Source organism: Eulemur rufifrons, chromosome 15, assembly GCF_041146395.1.
Source record: "Eulemur rufifrons isolate Redbay chromosome 15, OSU_ERuf_1, whole genome shotgun sequence".
Lineage (NCBI taxonomy): Eukaryota > Metazoa > Chordata > Mammalia > Primates > Lemuridae > Eulemur > Eulemur rufifrons.
The window spans coordinates 93,670,604-93,683,352 of NC_090997.1; the positions used below are offsets into that span (position 1 = coordinate 93,670,604).

General features: G+C 43.3%; 1 protein-coding gene across 2 annotated transcripts in view; it reads left to right on the forward strand.

Moving 5' to 3' along the window:
• The window catches only part of SASH1 (SAM and SH3 domain containing 1), a 166,977-nt gene that overhangs the window by 94,982 nt on the left and 59,246 nt on the right, over positions 1–12,749 (forward strand). For both annotated transcript variants that reach the window (XM_069487623.1, XM_069487625.1), the window contains exons 5-7: positions 1,347–1,387; positions 3,574–3,660; positions 6,015–6,127. In XM_069487623.1, coding sequence (XP_069343724.1) covers positions 1,347–1,387; positions 3,574–3,660; positions 6,015–6,127 — 241 coding nt within the window. The remainder of the gene's footprint in view (positions 1–1,346; positions 1,388–3,573; positions 3,661–6,014; positions 6,128–12,749) is intronic.

Genomic DNA, 12,749 nt, shown 5'->3' on the forward strand with positions numbered 1-12,749 from the left:
TCCCCTCAGCCTTGCTTGCGAGGCTGGGGCCTTCCATTCTGCGGTGGCACCCAGCAGTCAGCCAGCACCAAGGCGGCTGCACTGAAGGGTGGCAGCTTATTAGAGCTGGCTCTGGTCACCTTAAATTTGTGAGGTCCTTTCGTCTGTAAGGTAGGCAGAAAAATCACTGTCAGATGATTTGAATGTTCTGCTTCTCTTCTGCTAATTTTTTCGATGTAACTCAGATCTGGCTTCCAACCTCTGTCTTCCCAAGCAGTCAGACGTGGAAGTGTTTCCATCCTCCGTCACGGCAGTGAGGTCTGAGTGAAGATTCTGGTTTCAGTGCCCTGAGTGTCTGTGCTTCTGTTCTGATGTAGGTTCCTTCTGTCTGGTTTCCGGGTCAGCACACCAGGGACACTGGCCTTGCCCTCTGGGCTTTGGACTCATGTAATGAAAGATCATGCTCAAAGTTCTGCTCTTTCGTTTTTGAGACAACCAATTTTAACTTTCTTTGGTTTCCCTGCCTGCTTGCTTTATATTGGTATCTAAGTATTTTCTGGAGAAATGCTTAATTAACTGGTTCGGGGCTGTGTATACTTTTCAGGTTATTCAGGTTCCTCTATATTAACCTTCACAAACTGGCAGCAAGGGGGTAGGGTGCCAGGGTGTGGGGTGGGATGTGGGGCCAAATCTGGTGCCCAGACATGCATTGATTAACTTGAACACATTTCTAAAAACATGGAATTACTTGCCATCACTTAAAAATCTGGGGCTATCCTGCAAAAATGCAGATTTCTGGCTTTTCTTTGAACATTGGGAGATTTAGCGAGACGAACGTTGCACTTGCCGCTTGGCGGTGACCCCTGGAGGAACTGCATACTGGCTGCCGCGGCCTCTGTTCGGGGCATCCAGTCTCCCTCCCACTCCTCCCACCCCGCCCCTCATTATTCTTACAACTGACCACTTAACTCAGCTGCTGGGCTAGGTGGCCTCTGCAGTACTGAGTTTACATTTTCATTATCATTTGCTTTCTCTTTTCCACTTACACGAGAGACTTTCCAATGGCCATACTTAACGGTTCACAGAAGTGAAAGGTACTTGCACAATCATCTAGTGAAGTCTATTCTCTTCGTTTAATATTATAGGTCTTACCCTGGGTGAGTCCTTAATAAATGTTGACAAACGGCACACAAGGCTGTTTCTAGGAAGCCGGCAGACAGGTAGAAAAGGCCCGTGGTAAACATCCTACACCAATTTCCCCTGGCTCTGTTAAGCAGTATTGATGCTGGGTCAGACTAGTTAGGAGGAGTTTCAGTTCTCCCATGAAAGCAAGGCTCCCTGGTAATCCGGCTTGTTCTCTTTTCTAGGAACCCTCTTCATAAATCAAATTCAGAAGACGGCTCTGTAGGTCAGTACCACTTTCCTTGGTTTAACTATTTAATTGCTCTTTTTTAATGCTTTATAGATAACGTAAACGTGAAAACACTAAAACCGCAAAGAAACCCCTCTAGTCAGAAATAAACACTGTTAAGAATGTGATGTATAACTTCCTTCTCTCTTTTTTTCCTATTTGTGTGGTTTTTAAAAAAAAATAATCGTGATCATGTTCTACATACTATTTTATAATTTTTAAAATTGAATATGTTGTGAGCACTTAAGTCTGCATAATATTTCATCATCTTGGATGTGCCATAATTTGATGAACAAGTCAGTTCTGTGCTGGACCTTTAGCTTCCAGTTTTTTCTCCATTGTAGACAAATGATGCTGCCGTAAAAATTCTGTGGTCTGTGTCCCTGATAAGGTCCTTAGGATACATCCTTCAATTTGGACTTTTTGGATCAAAGATTCTGCGCAATTAAGGCGTTGTGTATTTTGTAGATCCTTGATTATAAAATGCATGCTTGGTTTAGTCATAGCTTTTCTGTTTGGGTCAGAGGGTGGGTGGGCAGTAGTGATTAGGGCAACCTCAGGTTGCCTGGATTTGAATCACAACTCTACCAACCTCAGTAGTTAAGACCTTGAGCAAGTCACTTTTTTCCCTAAGCCTCAGTTTTCTCATCTACTAAATGGGAACAATAATACATCATATATATGACTATTAAATGAGATGTGCCATTAGGCAGCAAAGTGCCCAGATATGGTTAAGTGCTGAACAAATGTTAGCTATTATCATTTATTTTTTAGGCTGCATCTCCATTTCAGAAACATTAAAATCGGAAAAGGGAAGAAGGGACTATAGCTTATAGTCAAAGAAATATATTACCAAATTGTCTGAGAGAAGGTTGAATTAATAATGATAAGTCTTCTTTAACCCTTTATGGCTGACATTTGCTTTAGTGTTAAGCCCGAAGGCAGCAGATACCATGAAGCTTGTGTCAAGATAAGAATACATTGGACGTCTCAGGCTGAAGGGCTCTGATTTCATTCCCACAGCTCTGAGGGTTGTCAGAACTTAAATAAAGGCATCCTGTTTTGACAAATGATGCCCTTTCTAGCCCGAGAGCGCCATGGACGTGGTTCCCACATGTCTGCTCCATGCGGCATTGCTTGGCACCACCCGTCTAGACTGCGGAAACCCATGACTTTCCTGGGCCCTGTTTCCAGTGGCCGTGGAGCAACCAGACAGACACCAGATGGTGACAGAGCTGCTGTTTTCAGTGTGCCACATCAGCACGATGGCAGATATCACTGCTGCTTTTTCTTTTTAAAGAATAAAGGGCAGTTCTACCCTTTCATTATACTTCCCCTTTGCTTTTTAAAAGATATTACTTACTTTGGTGATTGAAACTCTACCAAATATTAGTACTGTCCGGCTATGGCGGTGAGTTTATTGTCGCTTGGAAGTCACCCACAGTAGTCAGGGGAGGGTGGGAGGTTAGTGAGAGACCAAGCCGGGAGATGTCACAGCCAGATTGCAATCTGTTCTTTCTCATCCCGTGCTCTGGGTAAGCTGTAGGTAGCTCACTGAGTAGCCTGAATGCCAGAGAGGGAGGAGTCACGCCCCACTCGTGCCATAGCTAGACCCGTGCAAACTACATGCCGTCGAGCAGCAGTGCAGGTCAACCCCCCAGACCGTGGGGACCCGCCGCGCTGACCAGTGGGCACAGGACATACCAGTCATTCTGGTCTCAACATTAGATCTGGAATCACAAAAATAAACCAAGGGTAGATCAACAATAGGAACAACAACAAAACATTAAGTTAACTTCTTAAAATATCCTATTTGTGGTGTAGTTGAAGTAATTGTGGCTAAGACCAAAGGGGGAAAATATACCACAAGACAAGGCAGAATTAGGCATGCTAGTTAAACAAACATCAAAGTGAATACAAAAATGCATGTTTTGCCTGCCTTTTTGATGTTTCTTTATTTCTCATCTTAATTCCACTGCACCATTTCTTGCTACTAGGAAATTTGCATTTCTTTTTAAACAACTTTATAGGCATTCCCCAGTCTTTCACAAACTGAAAGGGAAAAACTGTCTTTTTGTTAAATCAAAGTATTCTTATTAGCTTTGAATTATAAGGAAGAGGCCACTTTTGTTATTAATGAATTTATTGCTTGTGCTTTTTTTTGTTTTTTTTTTTTTTTTAAGGAAAAGGAGATTGGAAGAAGAAAAATAAGTATTTCTGGCAGAACTTCCGAAAGAACCAGAAAGGAATAATGAGGCAGACTTCAAAAGGTACTGCAGTGCAGCTGGCGGACAGTAGGTCCATTTAGCTCTGAAACGTTAAGAAGCCCGAGCCGCTAATCTAAATGGGCGCTGTAAGTTAGAGTAACTGATTGCATGTGCCCATAAAACGTTCAGCTTTCGGACATTCCTATCATTACTTTAAGACTTCGTCCCAGTGGGTTGTTTTTTTTTTTTAGATTAAAGAAAACAAATGGGAAGAGTTAGCAGTCCTTTCTTTTCCATAGATCTGACCGCAAAGACCAAATCTTTAGTTTTCTCAGTTACACCAACTTCGGAAAGATCTTTACTTTCACCTTACTAAGATCTAACCTAACAGGGTCTAGAAAGTCTTAGCCTTTGCTGGTTTTGGACCCTACTTGGAGTCTTTGCGACTTTGCATTGAAAGTCTTCTGAACTTTCAGTGCTCTTCCGTGGCAGGGACGGGTCTGGGGTTGTTGCCCCTGGAAACTCTTAACGGCCTGACATCATGGGAATTCGCCCAGGCTGCTTTGTGAAGGGAGTTCTGCCCTACTCTTGGCTGTGTCTTTTTGTTGTTGTTTATATAGTAAGTAAATATGTCATCCCTTTGAGGCCCAGTTATGTTTCCCCGGTATTTAGTGAGGAAAGCGGAACAAATCCACTTCCAGATTCCAGTCCCGCTGAATATGATTATCAATAGATGGAAATTTTTCCTTGCTCACCGGTGACACGACTTGTTTTCCTTTGCAAAATCATAGTGTCCACTGCGGTTCAGAGTGTGTCTCCAATTATCTACACACGTGGACATGAGAAAAAAAGATGAGAGCCGCAGATTGGCCATAGCACACCTGGGTTCCGTGGCAGCGTTCCACGTGGTTCTTTTTTTTTAAGTTGTTCTACTTTAAGGAAGTTATTCTTGAACATTCCCAGTTTTTCCTTCTGATATACTCAGGATTATTTGTGATTCAAAACAAATCTTGGATTCCAAGGAAGTCTTATTTAGGAAGAAAGCTAAGGAGAAAGAGCTAGAGAGAGAGAGGGAGGGAGGGAGGGAGGGAAGGAGGAAACCAGCAGTTACCAGCCCACGTGGGCTAGAAACCCGGCCAACTCCCCGTCACCCTCCCCGCAGTCAGAGACGACACAGATAGGAAAATGAATCAAGCCAGCAGGCCTCTCTCCTCCCCGCACACACTATTACTCTTCCCGTACAAGTAGATGAGTGGCGAAGGGAACTCGAGTAGTATTTCCGGACTGATTGATTACAGAATGGAAATGAGATAGGAAAATACAGGGGAACATAAATTCCAAAGTAGGCCCTGCCTGAAATGGGTTCCTGTGAGTCTGCAGCCAGACTCCTTCACTCTGTCCTTCTACACCAAGGGCGCACTAAGCCGCAGCCGGGCATCCTCATGACACCGGGCGTTGGTGAAAGATGAATGAGAGAGACGGGACAGGGGCAGGATGAGGGACTGGAATGTGGGCTTGTTCCCGGTCTGCGCCTTACGGCCCACTTCCACCGACATGTCCTTCCCCACTCACGGACCGGTCACGTGACTGTCACTCACACAACTGGCCAACGGGGCTCAAATACAGCATCAGCAACGGCAGTCCGTTGGCTTTGCAGGGAAGACTTTAGAAGGAATCTAAGGGGGGATTCTCTTCTCCTCTGCGGTTCTGGCTGCCTTCAGTTTCGAGCTGGAAGTCAACTTCCCCTGACAGTTTGGAAACCTTTTTATTACAATAATATTTCCAGATACAGACATACATAGTGTCCTTCTTCTCATGAACTCAACATGCTTCATATCTGTGATTTTATTTATTTGCGCTTATCCTTAGTGGAACAACCACCACGTAGCTTAGTAAGGTTGAAGGGTTTTACCAGGCTGCGGGTTTGGACTCTGTGACCTTACCTTCCTCTGTTGTGACTGACAGTTTTCTCCCACTCCTCTGCAAAAATATTTCCTTCCCGTTCATATTTCTCATGGAGAGAACCCTCAGCCGAAGCAGCCGTGCAGTGCTTGTCAGATCTGGTTGGTTGTTTACATGAGATCTCTGCCCTGCCTATGACGAGGACCTTCCTGTCACAGTTTTCAAAACCTCCCCCTCCCCCCCACTGCTCACTCCATCTCAAAGGCTCTATCATTTGAGGGATTGTTTCCATCATAACATCCACATGTTCTGGGAGCCAATTTCCCAGTCAGAGGTGCTCATGGGCCTCCAGTAAAGCAGCGCGGTCCTACTGCCCTGTTGCAGCGTGAGTAGCGGGCAGCATAGTGCCTCTGAGCAATGCCTGTCCCCAGCCGGAGACGACAGTCTATCAGCGTGGGTCTTCTGTGTCATCTCCCCTGTTCTCATGCCTGCTCCTCTCTCTCCTCAATCTCCAGGAGAAGATGTTGGTTATGTTGCCAGCGAAATAACGATGAGTGATGAGGAACGGATCCAGCTGATGATGATGGTCAAAGAAAAGATGATCACCATTGAGGAAGCCCTCGCTAGGGTGAGCATGCAGGTGTCTCAGCGGTATCTGTGAGCACTGGGCCGCCTGACGTTTAAAAATATTGGGGGCATCAAAGGGTAGAGGAACATAATATCTATTACTGACTGTGAACAGTCAAGTGAGATAACTCACTACCTTCGGACCAGCCGTAATATCTAATGTGTTATTTTGATGATATTTTAGTGGTTATTGGGTATCCACATTGTCAGATAAAATATTTATTAATTTTTTTTTTATTTTTTGAGACTGGGTCTCGCTCTGTCACCTAAGCTACAGTGCAGTAACGTCATTATAGCTCACTGCAGCCTCTAACTCCTGGGCTCAAGCGATCCTCCCACCTCAGCCTTCCAAGTGCTAGGACTACAGGCATGTGCCACCAGACCCAGCTAATTTTTCTCTTTTTTTGTGGAGATGGGGTCTCACACTTGGCACAGGCTGGTCTCAAACTCCTGGCCTCAAGCAATCCTCCCGCCTTGGCCTCCCAAAGTGCTAGGATTACAGGCATGAACCATGGTGTCTGGCCAAATGTTTATTACGTTCAGTTTACTTGATGGAAGCATTCCACCTTGTGAGGTGAAGCTTCCATATTTAACAACTACACGAATGAATAAATAGCAGACATTAGGAGAAAAATGACCCTCTGAGTACCATTGCAAAATTTACAGACCTTTTGAAAAGACTGATAAGAATGTAATCCATGGTACAAAATTATTTATTAAATAAAAGTCAAATAAAAAAACCTCAGTTCTGTAAGATGCCTTCACAAACTGAACTTTGAATAATCTAAAGCTTTTGCTTCAGATATACCTTAAAATTTGGCTTACTTTCAATCTAAGTAAATATCAATTGCAGTTTATCACGTCTCTTTTTTTCCTCCCCTGAGTTAAATTAGGCACTAACAGAAGCCTAATAAACCTTTAGGGAACCGGAGTAGCAGTTATGATAGTGAGACACAATTTGTCAAAAGATTCCCTGCTTTGTTGTTGACAACAGACTAATTAGCTCTTGGATTTTCACTTTGGTCAGTTGGGTCAGTGCTGTGCAGATAAGTCACAAATAAACAGGTTTATAAATGGATGAAAACCTTCCAATCCCCAAGGATCCATCGAACGAGCTATAACTTTATTATTGTCGCAGTCATTTTGTGCTGCTGTCACAGAGCAGCACAGGCATCTGTTGGCTCGGAGTGCAGGAGGCTGGGAAGTCTGATGTCGAGGAGCAGGTTTGGGGTCTGGTGAGACCCTTCTCCCTTCCCAGGTGGCACCTGTGCGCTGGACGCTCACCTGGCAGAAGGCAGAAGGGCCAACAGGCAAAGGGCGGCTGAACTTGCCCTTTTATAATGGAATTAACACCACCCGATCAGCTCCCAGAGTCCCACCTCCTAACACCACCACCACGACAGCAAAATTTCAACATGAGCTTTGGAGGAGACCAGTATTCACTCCATAGCAACCATTAATTGGAACCCTAAAGGTTTGAAACCTTGAAACGGTGGCAAGCACCCTCGGTTTAGTTTAGTATACAGTAGTCCCCTCTATCCACAGGGATACGTTCCCGCACCCTCCGTGGATGCCTAAAAACTTGTATAGTATCGAACTCTGTATATACTGTATTTTTTCATATATATATATATATATATATGATAAAGTTTAATTTATAAATTAGGACAGTAAGAGATTAACAACAATAACTAATAATAAAATTGGACAATTATAATAATATCCTATAATAAAAGTTATGTGAATGTGTTCTCTGTCTCAGAATATCTTATTGTACGTACTCATCTATTTTCTGACCATGGGTAATTGAAATTGTGGAAAGCAAAACTGCAGCTAAGAGAGTAATACTATAACTGACTCTGAACCTCGGTAGTTAAGAAAAAAAGTTTGATTTGTTGCTGAGACAACCTTGGGAAAAGAAAAAACCACCTATGTGGGCTGGAGGGTGAGACCGGTTTACTAGGAGACCTGGTGGCCAGGACTGCCTGGGGTTACCCACCTGCTGGCTCCTCTCCCTCTGTGGCTTGAGAGACTTCCACATGGAGGTGGCAGCCGTGGCTGGCTGGTGTCGCTGAGCTTACTGCAGATGAGGTGGCTGGTGCTAGGCAGGCGATGGAACAGGTGACAGGTGACAACCTCCTGTCCATGCTGCTGATCGCCTGGCCTTCATCCTCAGCCTGATCTGTTTAACCACACCATTGACCATCTGGCCCAGCTGCTGGCCGGGGCAAAAAGTCACCATACATTTTCTCTCCGATTCCATTCCTTGGGCATGCCATAGCATTTGGGAAGTCCAACTGAGTTCCTAGAAAGTGCACACGAGAAATGCAGACCTGTATTTACTTTTACCCTGGCGAGCAAGACGTTAATTACCTCCTGGGAAGGGGGATGCTGCTGCACTGCTTTTAATAGTAAAACCGAAGGGAAGGTGTCTGCAGTCCTCTGACAGCACCTGTGTGGAAAGGGAGTTGCCCATGTTGGTGCCTAATCCAGTGTTCTTGGAGCAAGAGAAAAAAGCAGCCTTGCTCTAGCCCACTTTAGACACAGCATGTTTCTATAATCGAAAAAGAAACAAAGGAATATTTTCAAGTTGAGGGGAATGTGGAGGAAAAAGATTGCTTGAAGCTTCTTCTGAGCTCGTAATTCAAGAACTAGCCATTGTTTACACGGAAGGGCAATCAGAAGGCAACGCGGCGAGAAGGTGGCACAGCTGCAGGCAGATTTGTGCAGGGCTCCCACCAGCTTGGCTGCCTTTCCCTGTCACAGATGCAGCCACGGTGCTCATCGAGGGATCAAGAATATTGTCCATAAGGCAATCCGCAAATGCAGAAGCCTGAAGAAAAAATTGGTGCCATTCTCCAAACTTTACTAGATTCCAGATACAAAGATGGGCACCTGTGACGAATGAGGATGCAGCAGAGATGCTTTTTGGACGGCCCTTCTCAGGGCAGCTCACACCCTCAACTGCAGGTGTCTAAATGGGCTGCTTCTTAGGTGGAGACGGAACACTTCGAGAAAGATGTTATTGAGAACAGAAAATAAAGTGCAGAGAGAATCTGCCTCCTTTAACTGATGAGCAGCTCAGGGTCTAGGTTTACTTTATCGCTGTATTAAAAACGTGTTAAGACTTAGACCTTGCAATTTACCCGTGGTCAGAAAATAGATGAGTACAGGACAAGACCATGTTAGGGCCTTGCTCTGGATTATGGGTTCAGGGGAATGTTGTGGCTGCTTTGAGCTTCTATCCAGACCACTCAGACTTTATCAGCAGTGAGGCTGTTTTTCTTTCTTATCATTGCTGTGTTCACTAGAGCAGCACTTTTGATACCTTTGCATTCACGAGTTGGCTTTGCATTCAGAGGCCTTGCTTTTGACCTGCCTCAACATGCCTTCCTCGCTGAGCTTAATCATCTCTGGCTTTTGATTTAAAATGAGAGATGTGTGACTCTTCCTTCCACTTGAACAGTTCGAGGCCATTGTGGGGTTGTTAACTGGCCTAATTTCAATATTGTTGTGTCTCAGGGAATAGGGAGGCCTGAGGAGAGGGAGAGAGACGGGAACTGCTGTGCAGCAGTCAGAACACACAAATTTGTCAGTTAAGTTCCCCATCTTACTTGGGTGTGGTTTGTGGCACTCCAAAACTACTACAATTGGAACGTCAAGATTATTGATCATAGATCACCATAAGAGATATAATAAGAATGATAAAGTTTGAAATATTGTGCAAACTACCAAAACGTGATACAAAGACTCAAAGTGAGCATACACCGTTGGAAAAATGGCACCAGTAGAATTGCTCTATGCAGGGCTGCCACAAACCTTCAATTTGTAAAATTGCAACATGTGTGAAGCATAATAAAGCGAAGCACAATAAAATAAGGTGTGCCCGTACTCATTTTAAGAGCATACATAGCTCTCAGCAAGTAAGTTCAGGGTATTCAAATCTTGTACTAGTTCTGCAAGATACGGAAAGCCTAGTGAGACACTTGGAAGTTATAGGTTATTCATTTACCTGGGTAATTTTTGTGTGTGTTGGTGAAGATAGGAGGGTAGGGGGTAATCTCACATTTAAAGCCTTGAATAAAGGAGAATACCAGTAATTTTTTGGTATGATGCTACTCAGCAATGATGGAGCCTTGTTATAGAAAAATATGTCCTTTGAAATTTTAACTGGATACACTATCTATGGTAAACTATGACTTAATAATCATATTTCCTTAAATGATAATTATTAATACTAAAGACTGCTCAAAGTAATGTGATCTAATCACTAAATATTACATATTGACTCATCTGATCAGTGTGTATCTGGTTCCACAAGGCTATATCTGTGTGACAGTCAAAAATAAAGTCCATAGGCAATTAAAAATGAGCACCTCATGTTTGTCACTGCTGTTTGGCATCATGAACTTTTCTTAATTCCAGGGGTTGTTCACATCAGTTTCCCTAAAGCAGAGCCTGAGGCAGGGATTCATCAGTGTCTTAGTCCCTTTAGTGTTGGCTATAAAGGAGTATCTGAGGTTGGATAATTTATAAAGAAGAGGTTTATTTGGCTCACGGTTGTGCAGGCTGAAAGATTGGACATCTAGAGAAAGGCTCCATCAGAAACCAATGGAGGAGAATTCACCTACCCCTCCAGTTAATTAGTCTATTCATGAGGGATCTGCCCCCATGACCCAAACACCTCTCATTAGGCCCCTACGCCAACGTTGGGACCAAATTGTAACATGAGGTTTGGGAAGATGAACATCCGACTTACAGCATTGTGCGAGTCATTTATTGAAGGAAGGCTTTTAAAAGAACTCTCTAAGTGAGGAAGGGAACCAGTTGAGTCAGAGGGAGAAGCTGGACAAGAATGTGATTGCAGGAGAAATCTAGCCTCAGCCTGAACCCATGGGGTGTGAGGAAGTCTAGAAGGTGAATTGCATTGTAGAGTTTGTTCCACCAGGAAAAAAGTGTCTGAAAGCTGACTGGGGAGAAGGAACAGCCTTCTAGGCATCTTTGTGGGGACAGCTTCTATTAGCCATGTCCTCTAGAGCAGGGTGCAAGTGTGAGCTTATACTTACAGTGGAGGGATAGCTGGGGGATAGGTGAACAGTCTCGTAAAGGGAATTTGGGCACCTGGTATACCAGAACGTAGGATTATGAACTGGGAACCTAGATGTATCATTGAGTCATTTCCTTGTAGTAGCAGCATCAAATCACAGAGATTTGGACACATGGGCTCATGGAGAGTTCATAAAAGGTTTTTAAAAATTAGTCCCATGGGGAGAAGTTTGAAAGGATTTATCTCAGAGAAGAAGCAGAAAAGGACTTAATGACAGTCTTTAAGTGTCTGAAGGATTGTTAAACATACACCTTTAAGACGTACTGGAAAATGTTTTGATTGTTTTTTAATTCTCTACTGAGGACAGAATAGAAAGAAATGAATTAAAATAGCAGCTGGAGGGGATTTAGATTTGGTATAATGTAAATGTTCTTTACAATAAGCACTAGTAGAAATTGGAATGGTGTAAAATCTCTCCCCCCAGAGGTCTCCAAGATAGAATTAACCATTAATCTACTAAAGTTGGCCATCTCTCTAAGAATCATGTCGTGGACTTCAACTGTGAGAAGACAATGAGACCAGGATATAAAGGAGCATTTCTACTTAAAAAAGAAACACGCACACTTTAAAATGTCCTTATAACTATGGAATTAATGTAAAACTACAAATGTCCTTATAACTATGGAAGCAATGTAAAACTACAAATTTGCTTTAAAATATACAGATTCTCAAATCATAAATCACCATTTTTATCCCTGAAATTATAATTAAATCAAAACTTCTTGAAGCAAAGTGGAGTATAAAAATGTACTTACAGGCCGAGTGTGGTGGTTCACTCTGGGAGGCCGAAGTGGAAGGATTGCTTGAAGTCAGCAGTTTGAGACCAGCTTGAGCAAGAGCGAGACCCTGTGTCCACTAAAAATAGAAAGAAATTATCCGGACAACTAAAAATATATAGAAAAAATTAGCCGGACATGGTGGCGCAAGCCTGTAGTCCCAGCTACTTGGGAGGCTGAGGAAGAAGGATTGGTTGAGCCCAGGAGTTTGAGGTTGCTGTGAGCTAGGCTGACGCCACGGCACTCCAGCCGGGGCAACAGGGTGAGATTCTGTCTCAAAAAAAAAAAAAAAGTAGTTTCATAAGTACTAACCAAGTTGTTTTTCCCCTGTACAATGCACTTTAAAAAATTTGGAGATGTTATTTTGTAACTTTAAATCACACAGCATGTTGTAATTAAGGTAATTAAAAAACAGTTAAGTGCTAATAAGTTGGATAGGGCACAGAATTACAATCTCTATCGGAAGAAGCACACTTACCTTTAGGCCTCAAAGCAGGTGGTAGAGATGGAAATACAGCTGAAAAAAATCATTGTCTATTTGTGATTGACTGACTAGTTAGGAATTTGTGTCTTATTTTCATAAAAGATGAAGCTTATTTAGTGGCTCCTGGTAGTTGCGGCTAAGGTTGAGTATCAAAACGGAGTAGAGACCTGGAGAAAACCTGATAATCCCATGATAATCTCATTTGCCATCGGGCAGATATTCCCAGTCATACAGGGAGAATGTCGCATTTCGGAAA